This window comes from Corvus hawaiiensis, chromosome 16 (genome assembly GCF_020740725.1).
Source record: "Corvus hawaiiensis isolate bCorHaw1 chromosome 16, bCorHaw1.pri.cur, whole genome shotgun sequence".
In the NCBI taxonomy this organism is placed as follows: domain Eukaryota; kingdom Metazoa; phylum Chordata; class Aves; order Passeriformes; family Corvidae; genus Corvus; species Corvus hawaiiensis.
Genome location: NC_063228.1, coordinates 15807900 through 15832170, shown reverse-complemented (window position 1 = coordinate 15832170; position 24271 = coordinate 15807900). Strand labels below are relative to the sequence as shown.

At 56.2% G+C, this 24271-nt stretch overlaps 1 protein-coding gene across 11 annotated transcripts in view; it reads right to left on the bottom strand.

Moving 5' to 3' along the window:
- LOC125334257 (ankyrin repeat and fibronectin type-III domain-containing protein 1-like) overlaps positions 1-24271 on the bottom strand; it is a 247550-nt gene that overhangs the window by 74561 nt on the left and 148718 nt on the right. For 2 of the 11 annotated variants that reach the window (XM_048320940.1, XM_048320943.1), the window contains exon 1: positions 14722-14751. The exons of 5 other annotated variants lie outside the window; for them this stretch is intronic. In XM_048320940.1, the coding sequence (XP_048176897.1) occupies positions 14722-14736 (15 nt within the window). In that variant the 5' untranslated portion in view covers positions 14737-14751. Of the gene's footprint in view, positions 1-674; positions 849-14721; positions 14752-15371; positions 15407-24271 lie in introns of those variants that run through there. 4 more of the 11 variants (XM_048320948.1, XM_048320947.1, XM_048320941.1 and 1 more) reach the window with 3 other exon arrangements.

Below are 24271 nucleotides of genomic sequence, written 5' to 3'. Positions count from 1 at the left end.
GTCAGGAGGGGACTCAAGTCCTTTCAAGTCTGCCCAGCTGGAAAGATGACAAAGTGCAGGGTTTGGTGGAGGGGCTGAGCCACCACTGCTGCAGAGACCCTCTGGTCAGGGGCTGAGCCCCAGGCCCACAGTTCCTGCCAGGAGTGGGAAAACAAAATTCTTCTGCCAAGAAAACCACATCAGGCCCCAAGCACGTGCAAAACTGGGAAGCAGAGACAGCCCCGATGCTCGCTCAGGTTCCCAAGTGCCTCCAACTCCACCCCCAGCACGATGGAGTCTGAGAGCACCACAGATGGGCTATGCTAGGGTCCCCTGTGACACCCCAGTCAGGCCAAGCCTGCCCGTGGGGACGCTGGGGACGATGGGCACCGCACAGAGCCCAGCTGGGGTGCGTGGCCAGGAGTGTGCACGGCACACACACAGAGTCTGCGCCGCTCTCATGCCCGATGGGGCCGTGTACCCCACACACATCCCAGTCTCACCCCAACACACCTTGTCCCAGAGGCACCCACAGAAGAGACCGGCCCCCAGCCCTGCTCCGAGGCCCCAGTAAGTGACACAAGCTCCCTGAGCTCAGAACGGTACCTGCACCACGGGGTGTGCAGGGCAGGCCCAACACAGTGGGATGCTCGCGGCAGGCGGCACCGGGACAGACAGACACAGACCCACCAGACCTGGGTGTCGCCAAAGCCGTTGCACCACCACAGCCCTCTCCTCCTTCTCTTCCTCTTCCTCCTTCTCCTTCTCCTTCTCCTCGTCCTGGGGATGATCCTTGTCCTTGCACCTTGTGGGGTGGGGGGCGGTGAGCAGCAGGTGGGGTGGCCCTGGCCCTGGCCCCGTGTGCCGGTGCGTGCAGGCTCGTGGGAGCCGCTCGGGCTCCGGGGCGGCTGTTGTAGTTTTGCTCTGTGGTTGCCAGGCAATGGCGAGCTCCAACTCGAAACAGCGGGAGCAGCGGGGCCGAATGCTAATCAGGGCCGCAAGAGCAATCCCAAAGCTTCCCCTCACTGGCCAAAACCAAAGAGAGCTCCCACCAAAGCCAGCAGGGAGAGGAGGACCCCAGCTTTTAAGCAGGCAGGGATCCACTGTCACCAAAACATAACCAAAAGGAGGCTCTGGCCAAGCCAGCAAGGTAGGGATGTGTTTCAGTGGTGGGTGACCCTCTCCATGGCACGGAGATGTTGGCTGGTCACCAGCAGAGCGGGGAGGCTGCAGCCACCCCATGGCACAGGGTACGTGGGTCTGCATGTGTGACATCCTCGTGCTCAGCCCAGGGCACACAGAGGTCTTGGGGCACAGCTGGGAGCACACAAGGAGCAGCTTCCTTTGGGGTGAGAAACTCATTGGGACTGGCATGGAGCTGTGCCAGGGGAGGGTCAGGTTGGATATCAGGGAAAGGCTCTTCCCCAGAGGGTGCTGGGCGCTGCCCAGGCTCCCCAGGGAATGGGCACGGCCCCGAGGCTGCCAGAGCTCCAGGAGCGTTTGGACAGCGCTGCCAGGGATGCCCAGGGTGGGGTTGTTGGGGTGTCTGTGCAGGGCCAGGGTGGGACTGGACGATCCCTGTGGGCCCCTTCCAGCCCAGGAGATCCTGTGGTTCTGTGGTTCTAGGATGTCACCTGCCCTTGTGCCGACTGTCAACATGCAAGAGCTCTGAGCACCCCACCGGGTGGAGATGGGGACAGCCCCTGGCTGTCCCTGCTGCTCCTCTGACCAGCAAGAAGCTGCAGCAAAGCCCCACGAATCAATGGCCAGACACCAAACTGGCCTGATCCAACACTGGCACAACCTGCCCAGGTAGGTGGTGGAGTCTCCATCCTTGGAGACATCCAAGACCCACTGGACATGGTCCTGGCTGTCCAGGACAAGCCAGGGTAGGTGATGCTGCACTGAGCAGGGGATTGGGCTGAGAGATCTCCAGATCCCCAGATCTCCCAAACCACTCCATGCATTCCTGAGGCAGCTGCAAAATGAGCACAGCAGTAACTGCTCAGGGTGAGTGATGGGACCTGAGCGATGGGAGCTGTCCTGCAAGCCCACAGCACACCCAGGAACAGCTCCACTCCTTCCAGCACAGCATTCCCATACGGTATTTCCTTACTTCTTTAAACTTGGCACCCAAAACCCTAAGTGATACTTCCCAAACTATGGATCGGTTGCAACAAAGTTCATGAGCCTCAACAAATTCAGTTCCTTCTGCTCTCTGTGCTTGTGGGGATCACGAAGAACTGCTGATATTTAAAGAGAAATCACTTGCAAACCGCGTTCTCAACACTGCTGAAACAACATCTGGAAAACCTGCACCCCACACAGTCAGACCCTCCACCCAGCCACGGCTGAGGTCCATGGGAAAAGCTCCCATCAATGCCATAGCCAGTGGAAAACCAGGATTTTAGATATCTGGGATAAAACAATGAGGAACTAACTTTGCAGAGAGATTAAAAAAACCCAACAATAAATTGGGCAGTGATTACAGCGATGATGAGCCAAAATTGCTGATTTTAAAGCTCATTAAGAAAATAGCAAATAAGGAGGAAAAGCAGAATTCCAGCAGCATGTCCAAGGAATTGGGCCTGGGGCAAGACCAGGAGCTATGAATCAGCTCCTGGCTGTACCACCACCCCAAGGTCTGGCCTCGAGCCATTTCTTCCCATTTTGTGCCTCCGTTTCCCCATATTGCCCCTGCACAGCCCTTTGCCTCCTTACTCCCTTTCCGGAAGAGAACAGGACCAAGCCCAGCAGGCAGATGGAGCTGCACAGGTCAATCCCACCACGCTGCATTTCTCCCTCCTGAGCAAGCACAAAACCAAGGTGGCCACAGATCCAGAGGGCTCTGGGAGAGTGCCCAGGAAAGCACAATCACCAGTGAATGGAGCAGAGTTTGCTGGAGGCCTTTCCAAGGGCAGGGACATCACAACAGCCTGGTAGGAACTGGAGCACTGAGAGAGCTCGGAGCCCAGCCTGGGAAGATCCTCCCCACCAGGGATCACTGATGGCTTGAAGAGGTTCATGAGGGATCACGCAGGGAATGGGCGATGGGAGGCTGTGGGCAGGACTGGCCGTGGGCACTGCCCGCTGGAGAGTCACACACAAAGGGACAGCAGCTGCAGGACTGGACAGTGCCACCAGTGCCACCTCAGTCCCACCGGGTATCGCAGTCTCAGCCACATCCACAGGAGGGGAAGCTACGGGAAAGCAGCCAAGGGAAGGGTGGGATGTAGGGAAGCAGGGTCAGGCAAAGGGAACACACATCCTGGATCTTGGGAAAAATGTCCTGGCACTGGGCTTGAACAGAGTTTCAACACCTCCAGGTGGGAGGGATGGAGCAGGTTTTACAGCCCTCACTGAACAAACCAGTGCAGAGGGGACAGGTCCTCACCTTACTGGGAGCTGGGACTGGCTTTTCTTTTCCTGTGCCTGAAGCCTGGGAACTGAAAGAGGCAGAGGGGAAAAAGGTGGCCTGCTCTTTTCCTGTGCCTTCTGGGAGGAAAGATCAATTCCTCCTGGACTGAGAGGGGACCTGCAGGCTTCTATCAATGCAAATAAACAGTAGGAGCTCAAACACCGGCCTGTGTGCATGCTCTGCTCTGGGATGGTCTCAGCAGTGACTGCTCGTGGCTCCTGTGCATCAGCGCAGAGCTGGGGATGGCAGAGAGGCACAGCTACAGCGTGGCTCAGCTCCCAAATCAACCCTCACAGGGCCCCGGGTACCTCCTGCTGCTGCTCAGGGTGCTGGGAGCCCCTGGCCATGCTGAGACAGAGGGAGAGGGGCATCAGCCAGTTCAGAGTCCCTGTGAGCCCCGAGCCGCATCGTGAGTCACCCTCCGGCGGGACCCACTGCTGCTCCTCGCTTGCTCACTTCACTGATGACTCAGGGCTGAGGAAGCACAGCCTAAGTTCCTTAATGAAATAACTTTTATCAGCCTGTCTTCCTAAAACAAACACCTCAAGTGAGGCTCGGACCCATCTCCACCCTTTCCTCCTGAGACACTGAGGTGAGAGACCATGGGGATGGGCAGCACAGAGGCACCTGTGGGGCAGGAGCAGCCCCTGCTGCCCTGGCACTTGGCACTGGCCAGGGCAGCCACCAAAAGTTCCCAGGATACCCCCTCCATCCCTCCCGTGCCCACAGTCCTGCTGCCAGCAGGGTGAGGAGAGGAAGGTGGGACACAGGGTGCTGTCCCAGATGATGAACACCCCTGGGTCCCCAGGAAGTGTCCAAGGCCAGGTTGGACGGGGCTTGGAGAAACCAGGGATAGTGGAAGGTGTCCCTGCCCATGGCAGGGGGTGGGATGGGATGAGCTCTAAAGTCCTTTCCGACCCAAACCACTCCTTGATTCCACAAATCTGGGCCAACAGGGGTGCTTGAATTTGTTCGTTTAATTTCACTTTTCGGGCACTCAGTAAATAATTTTGTGAGTTACACAATGCAGATAAGCAGGCAGCCCAGATTCCCTAGGCCAGCTCATCTCCAGAGCCAGCCCTGCTGGTCCCCGGTCAGAATTAGCACAGCATGCTGCAGACAGAAATGATGAGCGATTTAAAGGAGTGTGCTGAATTCCAAAATTCAGACCTGGGGTTGGAAACAAGGATGCTCATGGCAGGGCTAAGACAGAGGTATTGTTTTATTTATTTCTTCCCGCCAGCAGATATCAATTCTGTTGTACTTTTTCCTCTCGTAAATGTTGCCAAGCATAATCTCGGCTCATCTTTTTTCTAGGCAGTGTCCCTGGGAGAACAAAGTTATTAGCAAGGCTGAAGAAGCCTCATGCAATTATTTTGCAACTACACCAAAATAATCCCCAAAGACCAGTGGCTGCTCACAGGTAGCAGCTTTCTAAGTCATTCCAATAAAACCTGGCTCAGTAACTCCCAGCGTAATCAATGCCCACACAAACAAACTAGAGGAAAACTGAGGGATGAGCAATTTTTCCATGCTAGAAGAGGATTCTGCAAAACGAACTCATGAGCCATCACTGGCTGCAGGCTGTGCTGCCACACTGCCATTGTCACCTGCTCACCTCAGCGTCCCTGAGCTGCACTTGGAGCTGGGCTGGGCAGATTCCAGGGGGATTTGGGCTTGGGCAGGAGGTGCTTGGCCCCCAGGGCAGGGCAAGGTAGGGTTTGGGGACCACGGCTGCACAGCCTGTCCTCCCCACCCCAGCTATCCCCCTGGATCCTGGTGGTTCTGCTCCCAGGCCCAGCCATTCCTCAAACTCCGTCTATCTGCAACATGCTGCAGTTATGAGTAATCGGGAGGTGATGCCTGACTGTCAGAAGGGGAATGAAATTCAGAGCCTGGGATGTGAGTGGTTGTTTGGGACGAGGAGGAAGGAGATGGCAGCCCCCAGCCCAGCTCACAGCATGCCCCCAGGCAAGGGCTGGAGCAGCCCCAGGCTGGGCACTCCATGCACCCCATCTCCCTCTGGCAAGGGCTGGCTGAGGAGCCAGAGGGCTCTGGGAATGCTGCCTCCCTCTGTGGACTCCAGCAGCCATCCCACCTGCCATCACCTGCCCCAACACTGCCCCCCTCACCCAGCCCCGGCACTGCCAGGGCCCCGAGCTAATACAGCCCCAAGCAGCCCCAAAACATCAACTGAGGCCAGATGAACCCTCAAATCCTAAAACCTGAATTTCAGGCCGGATGAACCAGATTGCTGAGCTGAAAATCACAGTGATAACTCCTGCCTTCAGTGTGGGTCCCAGCCTGGAGGGAGCTCTAGGCCATCAGGCTGGGGGCAGCTTTGCACCCCCAAAGGCCATCCGGGGTGGGGAGCAGATCCTGCCTGTGTTCTGAAGTATGGAGAACAAGCAATGGAGAACAGGGGTGTCGAATAAAGGGTGGGTGACACAGCAAAACAAATCGGGTGGCAGGGGAAGGGTCAGATGGGGCGGGCAGTGCTGCTTAGATGGGAAGGGCTGGCTCAAGGGAAGGAGGGAAGAGGACACAAGCCACTGGGAACCATAGAAGGGTCTTTGCTGGAGGATGGTGTTCTGACAAGGCCAGAGCACCAGTGGCACCGTGGGGAGGGGTGTGAGCCACCAGCGTGTGCCAGCCCCAGCCTCTCACCATCGTGATCCTGCCTCCTCCTGCCTCGACCTCAAAGGCTCTGAGGAGGGGGCGGCGAACCCCCCAGACCTGACCCAGCCAGGGGAGGATGCCAATGGCTCCAGCACATTCATTCTTCCACAGGTACCTCATCGCAGGCAGCTCAGAGCGGGGCCTGACGCAGCTGTCACACTCGCCTGCAAACAGCCCTGTCCCTGTGCACGCACACGGGGCAGTGATGCACATCCGAGCTGGGCTTTGAGTCCAATGGGAGGTGAAAAACAAGCTGGAAAGCAGAGAAAAGGAGGTTTGGACCACTGAGGGAGGAAGGAGAAAGGAACCATGGCTATGCACAAGCGGTACACTGAAGTAATCCAGAGAACAGGACCAAGGCCCTGCAGGCACCCCTCAGCAGAGCAGCAAACCCCACACCTGGGAGCTGGGGAGCTCCTGGTGTCCTGCAGCAGCTGTCCCTGCCCAGGACACCACAGACCCCCGGGGACACCGTTTCAGTGTCTCCCTGATGCCACAGCCTTGCTCAGACACCACCCTGAGCCCAGCACCCCACAATGCCAGGACGTCCTTCTGCGACCAGCTGGGCACCAGCCTGCTCCAGCTCAGCTCCATGGAGGTTCAGTGTTGACTCTGGCTGCTCAGCCACCCCACAGCTGGGAGCCAGGAGGGGACACTTGGCTGTTTTTCTAGGGCCTGAAACACAAACGTAAACCTGGTTCTTTGGAAAATGGGGGTGACTACCCAGAGGGTGCTGTGCACTGCCCAGGCTCCCCAGGCAATGGGCACGGCCCCGAGGCTGCCAGAGCTCCAGGAGCGTTTGGACAGCGCTGCCAGGGATGCCCAGGGTGGGGCTGTTGGGGTGTCTGTGCAGGGCCAGGAGCTGGACTTGGGTCCAACTCTTGGGTCCAACTTGGGTCCCATCCCTGAGGGTCCATTCCAGGGTATTCCATGATTCTGTGATCACCACCCAGCCTCTCCCTGAGCCCCAGGACAGTGATGGGGTGGGCCCTCCGGGACAGCAGCCCCATCACCGGCGCCTCACTCCAAAGCACGTCTCTGCAGCTCAGCCTGACCCTGCCAGCACGTTGTACACTCTTCAGGGCCAGGCCAAGCTAGGACAGTGTCAAATTTCCCAACATCATTAATTCTGCTCCTCTTCCTTCTCCTCCACTCGGAGCTCACCCCTACAGGTGCACTGTGCAGGGGAGCAGGGATCTGTGTTGGAGCAGGAGGAAGGAGCCAGGCCCTGGTCCCACAAGCCATGCCAGTGACCCCCGCCTCCCACCACCTCCTTCCCTCAGCAGTTACACCCACACAGCCGGGCTGGCTGCAGCACAGACCCTCACAGTGACCTGGGGCTCTTCATCAGCCGTGTACGGAGGACCAGCTGCACCCCAACCTGCCTTCTTGTGGGAGGAAAAGCAAGTGTGCTCAGGAGCATCTGCCAGCACCCCCATTAAACAAGCCTGTTTGCACTCCATCCTTGCCTTCCCACCCCTCGCAGCATCTTCCCAGCCCGGCTTTCTCCCACTGAGCCTCCTCCCAGCCACGCTCCCCATGCCAAGGGGGGCTCACCTGCAAACCCCTTGCAGCTCACACCACATTTAGGCTGACCCAAGCTTCAAAGCATTTCTTTACTGAGAGCTCATCCAGGAAACTTTGCTTTCCCCGCTGCTATTGTACTGCTGCATGCCTTTAGGAATTCATTCATGCACAGACAGCCACGCAGGCACACACAGGCTCTGTGTTGGAGGCTCCCTGTGGAAGGAGCTCCCGGAGCTCCCTGCCGAGGCCGGCACAGCCCGACCCTGCACTTGCTGCTTCTCCGGATGGAAGAACTTGTCAAAAATTGCTGGCAAAACCAGGGGACCTTGTAAACCTGCCAGCTCCACAGCACCCAGGGTGACAGGCACGCACAGGCCTGGGCACCTTGGCTCCGTGTTGTCATCCATCCAACCCTCTGGAGTGGCAGGGAGGATGCGGGAGGTGCTGGGAGAGCCGCAGACACGGGGCTGCACAGTCACCCATGGCCAGCACCACCGTGGGGCTGCACACTCTCCCTTCTCCACCTTATTTGTCCTTCTTTTCCATGATTACAGCCTGCAAACTATTACAGCAGCTTGGAGCACATCGGGAAGGAGCTGTGCTTGGGTTTAAGTGTTTGCAGGATCAGGGCTGAGCTGTGGAGCTGAACTCGCTGCTATTTATAGCGGGAAGCCCTGAGCACAGCACGTGCTGGAGGGGAGCGTGGCCGGGCCTGTGTTCCTGCTAAAACCTGGTGGTTTTTTTTATTTTGCCTCATTTTGGGGATGCCAGCTGCCTGATCTCATAATTGCATTCATGTGCTGCCTGATATTTACAAATGGTTTTGCTATTTTTTAATCTTTGGGCACACCAGGTCATAGAGGCACAGAATGGTTTGGGTTGAAAGAGACCTTAAAGCTCATCCCATTCCACCCCCTGCCATGGGCAGGGACACCTTCTGCTAGAGCAGGTTGCTCCAAGCCCCATCCAGCCTAGCCTTGGACACTTCCATCCTCCCACATGTTTATACTCATTTATAGGTGAAGTTCTATCTTTCCTCACTGGATCAAAAAACAAAAAAGACAGGAAAAGAAGCTGGATCTGAGTAGTCAGCTCCCAGCTCCCAGGGCCTGCAGCTAATTAATTACACCCTGTCCTGCATCGTGCTCTTCACACGCGGCCCCGCGCGCCCGCAGCCTGGCTGGGTGTCAGCAGCCTGACAGCAGCTCTGCCTTCCAGCCCGGCTAATTACAGCGTGGGGAGCAAGCGAGGGTGCCCTCCCTGCCCTCCTCTTCCCTCTGCTCTCCTCTCCTCCCTTTCCATCCCGTCCCTTCCCTGCTGGTTGCTCCACTGTCGCTGCAGCCTCTGACAAAGGAGCCAGGGCTGCAGCTCGGGCTGGGAAAGACCTTTCCCTGAGGCACCCACGGGAACTAGCACAAGGGTGAGGGTCTCCAGGACACTGTGTCAGGGGGTGTCCAAGGGCCCTGACCCCCAGGGATACCCGGGCAGGGGGCAAGCTGGCCACCACACCCCCACCCTACCCCACTGCAGAGCCAGGCCATTGGTCCCATCCCATCCCTGCTGTCCTTCCAGCCACCTCACCTCTTCTCGGACAGAGCTCTGCATCCCCCTTGTCTCTCCTGCTGCCTTCAGACACCCCCGGCACTGGGTCTGGGGGAACCCCTCCAGTCTGCCTGGAAAACCAAGTTCATGGGAATGTCCCCCTCCTCCGGCAGCCTCAGCCCCTCGGCAGGGACAAGGCACCAGATGTCAGCGGACACAGCGGGGTGTCCCCACCTCCACTGCCTGGGGTTTGCTGCCCACGGGGGAGCCTGGGCAGCACCAGAGGCCCTCGAGCAGGCAGCAATGCCTTTGTCTCAGTGAGTGGGACCAGGATCAACAAAGCACAACACCCTCAGGAAGTGCCCTCTGTCATCAAACCACTCCTGGGGTAGCACACGTGGGAAAAGGGGGAGGATCTGAGCAGAGCAGGGATCCGGGGGACCTGGCTGGTCACCCGCCCCCAAGTTACTAACAGCCACGAGACCTGCAGGGACACAAATGGAGCAGCAGGAACCAAACAGAACCCAGCCCTCACACGAGACACAGAATCCTACAGTGCTGGAATGGGTTGGAAGGAACCTTAAATCTCATCCCATCCCACCCCTGCCCTGGGCAGGGACACCTTCCACTAGCCCAGGGTGCTCCAAACCTGGCCCAGAACATGTCCTGGGATCCAGGGGCAGCCACAGCTTCTCTGGACAACAACATCCACCCACAGTTCAAAACACCATTGGAGAGCAGCTCTCTCATGCTTTTGGCCCTGAAAGTGGCTCCTCAAGGTCACACAACACCTGACTCAAACAGTGTCAGTGTGAATCCCCACTCCTGGGAACGTGACTGCCACCACAAAATGATCTTAACTGCTCCTAGCCCTGGAGGAAGAGCAGGGCTGTTTGCAGAATGGCATGCCTACCACGAAACAAGGCTGCTGCTCACAGCTGGCCTCTCTATCACCCTCCTCTTCCTCCTCAGTAGCCAGCACTGAGCCCAATGCACAGGAAACCTGCTCCTCCTGCACTGCTCATCCCTGGGGAGCTGATGGGGCTGGGCAAGCCACGTGCTACAAAAGGCTACAACACATTCCTGGGGTGCTGCCTCAGCTTTACCCCAAGCCAACAGGAGCTAAAATGTGCTTTGGTCAGGACAGGGAGAGATGTGACTTGGAGGGAGAACCTGAGCTGCACCAATCCAGAGCAAACCCACTGCTCAGACATAGCAGGAACCACCTCGCTACCTGGGTAACACTGCAAGGTCTGTTCTGAGCACCCCTTTGCCACCATCCCTGGCCCAAGGTAACTCCTCTAGGCCTAAAAATTCACTTTTACTCTCAAGTTAAAAGTGTTTGTTTTTTTAAATAGGGCTTGTATGGTATGAACCAACCCATTCTGGAGCAGCAAGCTCTCCGAAATTCATATGAAGCTGTGGCTGCCCCATCCCTGGAAGTGCCAGGTTGGACGGGGCTTGCAGCACCCTGGGACAGTGGAAGGTGTCCCTGCCCACAGCAGGGGGTGGAAGGAGATGGGCTTCAAGGTCCCTTTGAGATGGGTCCCTTCCATCCCAAACCATTCCATGATTCTAGGATAATATGCCACAGGTTTTTGGGAGCATCACCAACGTGAGCAGAGAAAAATTGACAAGAACTTTATCTATTTTGGTTACAGGTGAGGCTTTAAGAAGAAAGAGCCCCTGGAGCTTTACACATTTCTCTTGGAACAGCCTTTCCTGAGGGATGGAAGCACTGGTTCAGTCCTGGCCACCCACTTCTCATCCAGACAGGAGAGAAGAAGGAGCCAGGGGACGAGGATACTCCTCCATCCCCACAAAGCACACAGCTTCCCACAAAGCCACCCTGCCTGGGAGTAAGACTGAGGTCAGCAATAAGGTGGGGACAACAACGACCTTGCCATGTCCCCAAGTCCCAAGTGGAAAGGGGCTGGGACAGCCAGTCCCTCACTGCTCCTGCAACTGCATCTGTACCCTGAGCACTTACACAGGCTCCAGCCAGCCAACCACCACCGTTAGGAATCAAACTCCATAAAGGAAGCACAAGACACACTACAGAATAAATTGAGTACATTAGAAAAAGCCCGGAGGGGAAAAATAGATTTTTGGAACGTGTTCTCAATCTCATTAATTGGGAAGACAGCCTTGGAGGGGGAAAAAAATGATTATATCCTCCCCAAACCATTATCCGCTCTTCAGAGTGTATCATATGAAAACAGTTATATAAAAGAATAAATTATATTTGGAATGGCAAGAACCCCAGAATAAAGCTAGGAACTCTGATGTTCCCATATAAAGATAGGAGACAGTTATCTGTTCCAAATTTTCCAGTTTTCTGCTGCGCCAATTCAAATTCACTACATACCAGCATGGCCATATAAAGGGGACTCCACCCATGTGAGCTTGGAAAGAGCAGTAATCCCCCAAACTATCAATTTAATGTATGGGGATAGAAAATGAGGGAAGAATGTTCTCCCAGAAGGAGCGCTCTGTTAACGACATGGCACAGGGCTCCAGAACGTGCACACAGGAATATCATTTACAGGGACTTCTGCATTGTGAGACCCGAGCTGAAATGGAGATTTCTGCACGCAGACACCATCGATGCTGCACATTAAATGTCCGTTTCCAGATCCAATGCAAACTTCATTTTTGTTTTATTTTCTACTATTTGCTCAGTGTCACGTTTCTTGGCCGGCACTAGGAAATCCTCTCTTCCTTGGGGGTTTGTAAATTAATTTTCAGCCCATCTTGCTCAGGCTTTTCCCTGAGCAGCAGGGGAGTGAGGATGGCTCGGGGCAGGGCTAGCACCAGGCAGGGTCCTCTCAGGGTCCTCTGACCCCTGTGGAGATGTTCCAGTCCCAGGCTGGGATGCAGGTGCTGACCACAGCACCCACCCATGCAGGAACCCCCACACGGGCAGCCTCAAGCTCCCCCTACCCTGCACTGGATCCGAGGTGGATAAAAACCCTCCTTTTTCCTGGATTTCTGCAGATGCAACACAGCGTTGGGAATGCTGTTAGCATCAGCACATGGCACTGGTGTGGGCGCAGCAGCGAGGGGCAGGTGACATAAACACGGGAGGCAGGACGTGACCCTGAGTCTGGCCACCTACTCCCAAGCCCCCAGGAACGTGTTGTGGTGTTGGAAACTGCACAACGAGCTGGTTCCTTGCCTGAACTGCACAAACAATGCCCTAAGTGCAGGTGCTAGCCTTCCAAGTTTCCTTTCCTGTTTGGAATTCCTACGCAGAAGATCCAGGGAGTGTCCCAGCAGCTCCATATTCCTCCCACCAGTCCTGTGGAGCCACTGCTCACAGCACCAGGTGAGAAGATGGGAAGGACAGCTAAGAGATGGAAATCTGGGCCAGGACATGGAAATGAGGGCTACAGCCTATCTTTCATCAGTTTTTAAACCAGTCAAGGGCCGGGGACAGACCCCCCTTGTCACTGGTCTGAAGCTTCCAGGTCCTTCTCCCTGCAAGTGTCCAAGGCCACTTTGGACGGGGCTTGGAGCACCCTGGTCTAGGGGAGGGTGTCCCTGCCCATGGCAGGGGGTTGGTACAACACGAGCTTTAAGCTTCCTTCCAACCCAAACCATTCCACGATTTTACGAAGAAGCAGCCTGAAGAAGAAATTATTTCCTCCAGCTCTGCCAATCTAATAAAAATCATTACAAAACAAAACCAAAAGATAAAACCTGAAAAGTAAGAACCTTCTAGAAAGCACCTCTGCTCATGCCCTGAGACCCTGACGAGGACCAGCAGCACCACGTCTGAGCTCCCCTCGCACCATCGGCACCGTGCGGCACCGGCGCCGGAGCCGGCAGCGCCCTGGAAAGGAGCCGGCAGCCAACAGCGAGCCCTGTCCAAGCCATCAGGATGGATATGCAGATAAACCAGGTCAGAGAAGTGTTTCCATCCCGGCCAGACAGTGACTAAGAGACGGCATTAATTTGTTACTCAGCCCAAGCTTAACTTTTCAGGCCAAGAAGAGCCAAATGGTCGTTCCAAGTGAAAAAATACTGCAGGATGCATTCCTTTGCCCTGTCCCAGGAATACCCAGGGATTCATGATTTCAAGATGGAGCTGACAGCTCTTTCATCTATCACTAAGAATAACAAACCAACCTTTCTGGTTTTCTTTTCTTTCCCCAAATGCTGTTTACTGGTCACAAGAAGCCACACGTCATGCTCCCACACCGCTCCAGGGAGGTGGGGCTGGATGAGCTCCACATGCTCTCAGAGTGGCACAGCGAACCACCACAGACAACAGGAAGTTGTTTTATTGGCAGTCCTGCTGTCAGCACAGAGAATGGAGTGCATGTAAGGGAGCACCCACCTTCCACCCCTCTCTGGACTCAGCGTGAAGGCTCCCGGGAGCTTTACCAGGCATGTGAGACTGAGAACACAAATGACAAACCCTTTGCAGCTTGAAAGACCTTCCAAATTTATTCAGAATTTGAGAACCTGCTCCAGCACCTGTGCCTGTTGCACTGCCTGGTTGGGACAGTCCCCACACGACAGCAGGTACGGGACAGCAGCTCCGTGCCAGGGTGCATGCCCAGGTGAAGGGACAGCAGCCCAATGCCTCACTGCAGGGCGCAGTGACCCCTACACCACACAGCCGGTTGGGTATCACCAGAACCTATCACACAACAGCCTTTTATTTATTTTTGCCTTCTGGGGCCTCCAGAAAATGGTGTTTTCAATGACTGGACTCAGAGACTCATCCAACATCCTGCCAAGACGGGGGCAGTTGTGCCCAGGGAGAGGCATCCCCAGCCCCACTGGTGCCCTCCTGTCCCCAGGCTGAGGCTGCAAGGCCTGGGGCACAGCAGGGTCCCTGGGGTGCCCCACACCACTACAAAGCATTTGTTCCTGCAGGCAGAGGAGGTTTGACGCTGTCAGCCTGGCCAAATGCTGCACAGCAGAGCTCTAGGCAAACACTGCCACAGGGCTCACATCCAACTGCATCCGCAGATGGAGCAGAAGGGATGTCCATGACACAGGACAGCCTTGGTAAATCCTGGCAGAGAGCTCACACCATGTCACACCCACATCTTGTTTTATAAAACCATGTGCTGTCTCACAGTGGGTCAGGTCAGAGCTGTGCAGAGCTTTCAGCCCCAGCACCCCTCTCCTGAAAAGCTTCCAAACCAGCTCTGCCAAGGGGCCATGATCCAGAGCTCCAAATCCACCTCCCTGCGGCCACCCAGCACGAGAGCTGGTACCACACACTGCTGCCTGGCCCCTCTGGCACCCAAACCCTTCTCCTCCACCACTCAGGACCTGGGAACCAGTTTCAATCCATAACCAAACAAGCCTAAGGAATGCCTGCGGGACAGTGGCGTGATGGGAGAGCCCAGAGAGGCCCAGCCCCACGAAGGATCTCGGGGGCAGCACGCTGTCACCTGAGGGACAGCACGGTGACAGTCCTCGTGGAAACCAGGGAGACGGGGCCCACCTGGTCCCCAGAAAACCCCAGCCAGCTCCAGCTGGGCTGGGCTGCTGTAGGAGGGCAGCCCAGCCCAGCATCCCCAGGCAAGGCAACGCGCACGGAGAGAGGCTCTTACATTGAGGCAGGGCATCCTCCTGCGGCAGCCGAGGCGACTCGGAAGGGCTGTGCCGAAAGGCAGCGGCCGCTCGGGAGGCAGGTGACACATCCTGCGTGCAAAAGGCACATCTCCAACCCGCTGGGGCTTTCAGGGCTGGGCAGGGCTCCTGCTCCTCCCCGTGCCGCCCACAGCCCTTCCTTGTGGCACCTACTCCCGGTCCCACCCTGCGGCTCCTGCCATGTCCTCGTGCTCACCCCATCCCACCGGCTCCTGCCAGCTCCGGGTCGGAGGGCATGGGAACCCTCCAAAACTAGGGTAAGGATTGGGCCAAGCCCACACCCCATTTAGCCATGGCTCAGAGCCACAGCAGCTCAGGGCCAGCTGCTGCAATGCCACTGGAGAGATCACCCCTCTGGCGTGTCCCTTGTCGGGCACAGCCCCTCCTCTGGCACGTCCTCCCACACACAGGGGTCTGTGCAGAGCTCACCTCTGCACTCCACAGGGCAGCAGTCCCCCAGGATGCTTGCTGGGCCCATCTGGCCTTCGCCACAGCCAGAGCCACAAAGTCTTTATGAACCCCGTGAGAAAAACAACTGCCTTGAATTCATTTCTGCTTTTTCCCAGCAAATCTCTTTGGTACCCCCCTAGTCTGATGTGAAATCACTCACCATCTCTGTAGTACTCAGAGCTGCACAGAGGTCCCTGCTTCTTCCCTATCTTTCTCTTCTTCCTTCTTCTCTCCTCCTTGTCCTCCTCCTCTCCCTCCTGGGTGGCCGGGCTCTCCCTGCCGGGAGGGCAGCAGCCTATTCCAAGATTCCTATCCGGCCGCCCACAGCCTCTCCCAACAATTACAGGCCTCTGCGGCTGTCCCAGGTAAGCAGCAATGACAGACCTCGAGGCAACTTCCATGGAAATGTCTGTTCAGAGGCAAAGTTACCCATCCCTGCCAACTCCTGCCTGAAGAGGAGCATCCTGCACGCCCCGGCAGCATGACGATCCCAAACCACCCGATGGAGGGAGATGAAATGACACCAACCCGTCCCTAGAAAACAAGGGTGTAAGTATTCCCTAGGGTCCCTGCATCATTCCAGTGGCCCCATCCCCAGGCCCGTGGCTCCTTCCCAGCACAGACAGGTCTGTGGGGCTGGGGTGGCCACCCCAAAAGCTTGCACGAGCCCACCATTTGCAAAGACAAAGTGATCCTTTAATGCCACATCCACACCCAACGGTCACTGGTGAAAACCCATGGGACAATCTCTGGCAGGCACACTCGAGATGTGGGTGCTGGGGCACTGGGCAGTGCAGGGGAGGGCCCTGGGCAGTGGCTGCAGGAGAAGCCTCAACCCCTGAGCTCAGGGTGGAGCCGCTCCCCGGAGAGGCCCAGCCGGGGTGGCAGTGGGGCACAGGGTGATGGGCTGTGGCTCTCACCAAACACTCGCTTCCTCTCTGACTTCTTGGGTGTGATCACAATGAAAGCCCAGAACCCCCATCCAAAGGGCAAAGCTGGGAATTCCCAGCTCCAGCAGACACCAAGCCCACGCTGCTGATAGGAACTGCTGGTATAAGGTACAGCAAACTTACAGCTCCTCTCCCCACAAACCCCTCCATGTTCCACGAGCAGCGAATGGCATTGTTCCCATCCCACAGAAGCCAGTGAAGCCATCGCTCCCTTGCCTTATGCCAGTGTGACTGTCAGCCCTGCCCAGCAGCACTGGCCCTGCCAGATCAACGCTCAGCACAGACTCACCCCAGCTTCCCTGTGCTTTGAAAACAGCAGCCTCCGACCTCAGGAGGGGTTTGTGCCCTCAGCAGGGTCCTGTGTTCCCCACTCCCACGGTCTGTCCCATAAAAGCCCTCCCACCTCCCTGCTAAGCAGGACAACCAGAACCCCCAGTCCTGTCCATCCACTGCCCAGAGGCAGCAGCACTGCACGGAGCTCCCCGGTCACTTCCCACTGGTCTGCCTGTGTATCTGAGGGACACGTGGCAGATGGGCACGCCAGGGAGGATGCAGGAGCCTCCTCTGGTCCAGCACAAGCTTGTGGCAAGTGAACAGCACCCAAATCTCGCTGACCACAGGTGGAGAGAGTGACTTAGAAATAAATGTGAGCATAGATCTTCGGGAAGGGCGAGGAGGGAAAAGGGTGAGGAAGAACTGGCTGAACTGGGATAAAGACACTCCTGCATCCAGACCCCATTTCTCTCCAGAAAAAGCCAGAAGCTCACCAGGAGTTTGTGTTAAAACCTCTGATCTTCACTGGGGTTTCAGCCCCGGGCACTGCATGTTCACACAGCCAGGGACAGCCACTGCCCAAATTCAACTTTAATCCAAATAGCATTTAGAAGATACTCCAGGGATTAAGTGACCTGACAAGCCACAGGCACACCCAGGGACAGAAAACTAATGGTGTGTGTCACAACAGGGCTGTGATCACATGGCCCTCCTGGCACTCAGCCCATGTGCCTCAGTTTACCCAGTCATTATGGGCAGGTGCGGCACTGCCCAGCTCCTGCAGGGCAGGGGGAGGTCAGGTGCATATCATGGAATCATGGGATCATGGGATCATGGAATGGCTTGGGTTGGAAGAGACCTCAAAGCCCATCTCATTCCCACCCCCTGCCATGGGCAGGGACACCTTCCACTGGCCCAGGCTGCTCCAAGCCCTGTCCAACCTGGCCTTGGACACTGCCAGGGATCCAGGGGCAGCCACAGCTGCTCTGGGCACCCTGTGCCAGGGCCTGCCCACCCTCCCAGGGGACAATTCCTTCCCAATATCCCATCTAATCCTACTCTCTCTCAGTTCAAAGCCATTCCTCCGTGTCCCATCACTACATGGCCTTGCAAATATATATATATATACACACACACACACACACAGAGCCTCCCACGCACACGTATTATACGCGTATTTGTCATTTGTGTTTAATAGTGCTGTTCCCAGGACTGCACCCAGGGGAAGCACAGCCCCGTGCTGCTTTGGCTGGGGGTCGGGATGAACAAGCAGGAGGAGGGAGGAAAGCCATGGCCCTGGGGGGTCTGCCTGCAATCAGGCAACATTTCAGCAGTGGTGAGGGAAGAAATTAAAGAAATAAATCGTATTTCGTTCGTGCTTGGTGAACACTCACTAGAGAGTCATGATGAAACCACGCATATGCTTTTCCAGGCAGGAGCCAGCGGTGCTGGGAATCACGGGCTGGTCCCGGGGTGGCACAGGGACGTGGGTACTCACAGCAGGAACAGGATGGATGCTGATGGGGAGTGAGGTGTCAGAGCACAAGGAGCTCCGGCTGGGGATGTGGGGTAAAGCAATGGATTTGCTGTGCCTGAAAAACTGAGCTGAGATGGGATGGTGGGAGAGGAGCTGAGGGAGGAGAGAGGACGTGCAGCCCTGCAGCTGGCACAAGAGGGGCAGCAGAAAACTCCCTTCACAGACCCTGCCCGATGCCACCACGGCACTGCTGGGGCTGGGGACCACCTGCTCCCCTGCCTGTCCCCTGCCCTCGGGAATGAGCTGGCCAGGAGCATCCCAACGCCTCGGGATTCCCAGCAGCAGCAGCAGCAGAGTGGGCATGGCCGCCTGCTAAAGAAAAAAAAGGAATTAGCAAAGCCATTTTTGGGGCAAAAAGGCCCTTTTTGGAGAGGAGGGGAGGGGAAAAAAAAAAAAAGAAAAGGGAAAGACAAAACCGCTGTGTAAGAGATTGGGGGGGGGGGGGGGGGGGAGTTGAAAAAAAATCCCTGGGGAATTGTGGAGAAGAAGAAAGAGCATAGACACGCCAGGCGAGCTGGAGCGAGAGCCAGGGAGCAGGAAGCGCCTAACTAGGATGGAGACAGAGATACTACAGAGCCCTGGTGACGTCATGCCGGAGTCGCAGCGGTTTCCAAAACAACTCCAAACTCCAGCGCCCAGAGAGGGAGTGAGGAGTGCGGAGAAGTGGAAACGAGATGGGGCTCGGCGCTCAGAGGGAGCTGGAACAGGAGCTGGAGGCGTCTGCGGAGCCGAGCCTGCTCCCAGCTCCCCGTCGGTTTGCTCTGGCGGGACGGGCTCTGGGGAGCCGGCAGCCACGGAGACAGAGGTTATTGTAGAGCCAGGCAGCATCAGAAAGGAAATTCCTGAGGGTGTTTTCCTAATTGACACGTACAATGAAGTTACAGTCCCCCAAAGCCCTCGCTGCAAGAAGGTAAATGCTGGATGCTCCCAGAAGCAGAGCCAAGGAGTGAGCAACAGCAGAGCCGGCGACCCAGAGGAAATAAATCTGCACTAAATGGGAACCACACACAGAGAGCTGTCCCGATGGCAGCGGGCGGCTCTGCCCCAGCCTGTTCGGATTAGAGGGTTTTATGGCTGTGCTGGCCCTGGGGAGCCCGGCCAAGGCGGCTGGGTCGCCTCAGGGCTGTGTGAGGAGGGTGGAGAACAAAGTGAGAAGGCAGAGTGAACCCCCAGGGTCAGGCTACAGTGCCCCTCGTCCAGGGCTTGCCATGTGGGGCTGCCCCTGTGCCCCCAGCCCACCCCACAGCTGCTGGGGGGGTATGGCAGCCCCGGCATCCACCCTATGGATGAGGGGGCACAACAGCCGTGGTGACTTTTCCTGTCTCCCAGCCCCAGGTGTGTTTCTGCCGGAGGCTGCAGGAATTCCTGAAGGTTCTCCACCGCCTGCCTGGCCAGAGCCAAGCCCAAGGCAGCACCTGGGTGCTCCCACAGCTTTGCTCTCACAGCTTCACCTCCTGCCAGGCTGGAGCCTGCCTGCTCTCACAGGCCTGTGCTGCTGCTAATTGGCACAGCCATGACTGGGCTGTCCTGGGGCCGGGGCAGATCCTGGAGGTCTGGTATCCTGCAGCAATCCAGGCCTGGGTCCTGCCAGGACACAGGGATCCCCGCTCTGTAGCACTGCTGCACATGGGATGAACCTGCTTGGGCTCAGTGCTGTCCTACAGCTCCCACGGCTCCTGCCAAGGGATGCAGCACGCAGGGAACACTGCCCAACACTGGCCAAGGAGGATGGGTGTCAGGGCACACCTGCAGGCTGCTGGAGGGGTCCAGGGTGGGAATAGGACCCAAGAGGGGTGAGCAGGGCACAGTCACCTCTCTGCCTCCAAACCTGTGACAAGCAGCAGGAGGGCACAGGCTGCACGAAGCAAGTTTGGCCATGAGCCCGCCTTGCAAACCACCCAGGGAAATCCTTGGGAAGGCAGCAAGACCTCTGAGCTGGCGAGACAGGCGATTGTTAGGACGGAACTGTCCAGAGATGCCCTCGGTGCCGGCACAGCCACGTCCCCTGTGCACACGCTGGATGGCTCGGAGCCGGCAGCACCGGCTGGCCACGGCAGCAGCCCCTGCCTGTCACCCTCCCTGGGCCCCTTCCCGGCTCCCTGGTTAAATCCCACCACGGCTGCTTTCCTGCCCGGGGGCGAGGAGAGCCTGACTCACGCACTAGCAGAGATTAATAAGCGAGCAGAGGAGCCGGGCTCATCCTCTGAGCCGGCAGCTGAATCACCGGGCTCCGGCTGCCTCGCGCGTTGTTCCAGCGCTGAGTCAGTGCTGCTGCGCAGGGGAACAACGGCAGCGAGCGAAACTTGTGGCCTGTGAAATGCAGCAGCACGGAGAAATCAAAAAAGCACTGTTGCTGTAAGCAAGCTAATAGGGCTACCCACGGAGTCCCAGAAAAGCAGTGCTCTGGGCTCCAGCTTCCCCCCAGCAGAAATCCAAGCCCCAGCCTCTCGCAGGGGCGCTGCGCTCGGCAGCAGCAGTTTTCTTCCTGCTTAAAAGCTGCCACCTCTGTATTTATCATTTTTTTATGCTCAATCTTAATCGGATGATGTGGTCTGGTTGTTCCTCCCGCCCTGGCTGGGCTGCACGTGCGCTGCACACAGATATCCCAAGCCTTCCCCATCCCTGGCAGTGTCCAAGGCCAGGTTGGACGGGGCTTGGAGCAGCCTGGGATAGTGGAAGGTGTCCCTGCCCACGGCAGGGAGGTCGAATGAGATGAGCTTTAAGGTCTTTCCAACCCAAACTTATGCTATTCCCACAGCTCCCAAACTCACAGTCCAGGTCTACCACTTCCTCCAAAAGTACAAGCTGGGATTTTGAAGGATGAGCGGAACAGTAATTCCTGGAGAAAGTTCTGTCTCAGGGCAAGTCACAACCACCCTTCTCAAACCCTCCAGATCATCTCTAGCTGCCAGGCTGCCAGCGTTCTCCATCTCTCCCAGGTAAGGAGGAAGTCCCACTCTAGCCAGGTGTGCCAGCCCCCTTTTGCCACCCCAGAACAGCTCCTGCCATACAGCAACGTGAACAGCCACCACTAGCTGGGCCTTGCAAAATGGATCATATTTCACCTCAAAATGAAGCAAAAGCCTCCCGCACTCAACATCCTGCTTCCTGTGGTTGGGAGGGAGTGTCTCAAGTCCTCTTAGGGTCCGTGTCCACCCACAAGTCACACACTTGGCAACCTGGAAAGTACTTTGCTGATACACAGGACACAAAAACTTGGAGAAACGAGGGCGTAGAACCTGGATTCATGAAGCAGAGAGATGGGAATCACCTTGAGAAACAGGGCCAGCTGCTGGTCCGTCCTTAAACACAGCCCTGAATTACCAACATCACTGTGCCCTAAGTGCCTCTTTCTGATCATATCACCCCCAGACGAGTCTCAACCTCCCCTGACACCAGCTAATGACTGGGCTTTGAAGGTGCTGCATGGCAGCAAGTTCTGCAGGTTGATGGGAACATGTGGCAGCGCTGATCTCCTTCCTTCTAGCCTGGTGTAACATCCTTCTGCCCTAGAGAAGGGCCCAGAAGGGCCCAAAGGACACACCAGGAGTCACAGCATCACCCCACAACCACCAACCCCCCAGTGCAGCTCTGGGAGCCTCTGCACCCCAGACGGGTGGTGCCAGCCCTGAGCGCTGCCAGCAGCCCCTCCACCCGCCGTGCCCCACTATGAGCTGGCCGCAGTGGGGTGGTGCTGGGCAGGTCCCACACGAGCACAACGGGAAACCTCCCTGTCCATCATCCAGCCCAGTGTCATCGAATCTCCAGCCACCCCAATCTCAATGAACCATCAACCTGAAATAAAACAAAATCCGCTCAAAATCCCAGCAAGCACCAGGCTGCCTCTGTTTGCTCTTACAAGGATCTAATTCAGGTCTAATAGGACAGTTATTATGATATATTAAATGAGTGGCAATTGATTATTAAGAGCTTATTCATTGGACCTGGGCAGATGGGTAATCAGATACCTGCCTATTACATAGCTGTGAAACCACTCTGAATATGCTTCTAATGACCAAGTGATATTTACTTAACATTCAATATCCATCACTAGGAAAGGTCTCTCTAGATTTAATAAGCCTCTGTTATTTTATGTTTAATTAAATACCATCCACTATTAAAAACATATTTAACTGAGGTCGAAACCAGTAAAAACTGTATCTTATAACATAGCTGTTAAACCTCAAATATCTTCTTAATGATTAATTGGGATTTAGCACATGATCGCTGTCCTACCGAGAGCGGATGGAAAGCGGAAGCTCAACGATTCAGGGACCAAAGTGCTTTGCTTCTGCAAACAATTCTGCTGGTTAAATGGCTTGGCTAATAAAAATAAAACAGAGCAGTGGGAGCCTCGGTTCCTACGTCACCCAACTTTGGAAAATTCAGAATCCAGCACAGTCACTTGCACAGTGCCCAGCAACTCGCACGGCCACACGGGGAGCCAAGACCACCATCGTCCTCCCAGGGATCTGGCTACCACAGGTGCATTCCTGCGGGCCACGACATCAGCAGGACCTTTCCAGAGCTGCTGTGCCCCAGCTTCAAGGCAGAAGTTCTGGAGCAGTGGGCCAGGGGACTCCTGATGGGACAGTTCCAATTGGGATTGTGAATGGCATCCTTTCTGCTTGGGCTGGCCAGCTGGGGCAGTTCAGTGGTCCATCGCACCCACCAGTTCCCCCAGCAGAAACAACAGTGCCTGGAAGAAGCTGGAGACAGCTTTCATAGAACCATGTAATGATTTGTGTTGGAAGGATCTTAAAACTCATCCCATTCCAACCCCCTCTCACAGGCCAGGACACCTTCCATAGCCCAGGTTGCTCCAAGCCCCATCCACCCTGACCTAGGCCACTGCCAGGGATGGGGCAGCCACAGCTTCTCTGGGCACCCTGTTTGCCACAGTGGTCCGAAACAAAGAGATGCTGTCAGGCCAAGGGAGCAGTGAGCTCCCAGAACCAAGGGCCCTGGGAGCACAAGTCCTGCAGGAGCAGCAGACTGAGGACAGATGTTTCTGTCACTGCCCTGCACAAGTGTCCTCCATGCCCTCTGCTACAGGCAGCCCTGGACACACACAGTACACACAGCGTGTGCTTCCTTCACCTCTGGGCACAGGGACAGCTGATGGGGGAAAAGAGCCTCTAGACAAGGGGGAACAAGCTTGGACAGGGAGCAGGGGAAAGTCCAAAGCATGTCAGCGCTTGGAAAAAAGCCATTCCACCTCAGTGACCTCCTGAAAGAGGGTTTATTTTTATTGGTTTTGTTTTGAAAGACCTTGAAAGCAAAATCTGATACTAGCAAAGTATTAAATATAGCAGTACAGACCCACGTGGAGTGCACAAGAAAACAATTTCAGAATAGAAACGGCAAGAATGTCTACAAACACTGAGAAAAATACCAAGAGAGGGAAGCCAAGAGGGTCCTTTCTTTCTGTTGTTTCCCTCACAGCCTCAGGCACGCTGGGGAAGTCGGGGTTAGACCGTGGGCTGCTGTGCTTCAGTCCTGGGAAATGAGTCAAGAGCCTGGAATGTGTGCTCAGCACCCAGCACAGCCAGGGCAGCCCTGGGCTATGAGCTCATGGGCTTCCTCAGAGGGACCCTGGTGGGTCAGACCTGGGCTTGCAGTGCTCCAGAGAGAGGCACAGAGGGAGCATCCCAAGGGAACTGCTGGATGGGCTTGGAGATAGCCAAAGCTCTTCGCCAAAATCATGTCCCAAGAGTGAATCATCATCCTGCCATGAATGACACACCAAAGGGATAAGAAAACATTCCCCGTGTCTGACAAGGCACTGTGCTATGCACAAGGGGGGCTCTAAATATCCACATGGAAAAGATGTTTTTGGAGGAAAACCTCGATGCTATTCGATGTTTCTAAAAACAGGAGTCTCTGGGAGTCACGGAATCCCAGGATGATTTGGGTTGGAAGGGACCTTAAAGCCCATCCCATTCCACCCCCTGCCATGGGCAGGGACACCTTCCACTGGCCCAGGCTGCTCCAAGCCCCTTCCAACCTGGCCTTGGACACTGCCAGGGATCCAGGGGCAGCCACAGCTGCTCTGGGGAAGAAGAAGAAGTCTTTGTTTCCTTTTTCTTCACCAGAGAAGTCCAAGAGAGTCCAAGCAGCAGAGATCCAAGAACCTCAACCAGAGGGAAGCAGTTCAGAGCAGTTCAGTGCCAGCCAGGCAGAGGCTGCCTCCACAGAGGCTGCAAGGACAGGACATGAATCTCTTGGGAGGACGCTTGTGAAGTAACCTTGTCATCAAAAACACTCTATCACCTCCCAAATTTGAGGAGGAAAGTCCAG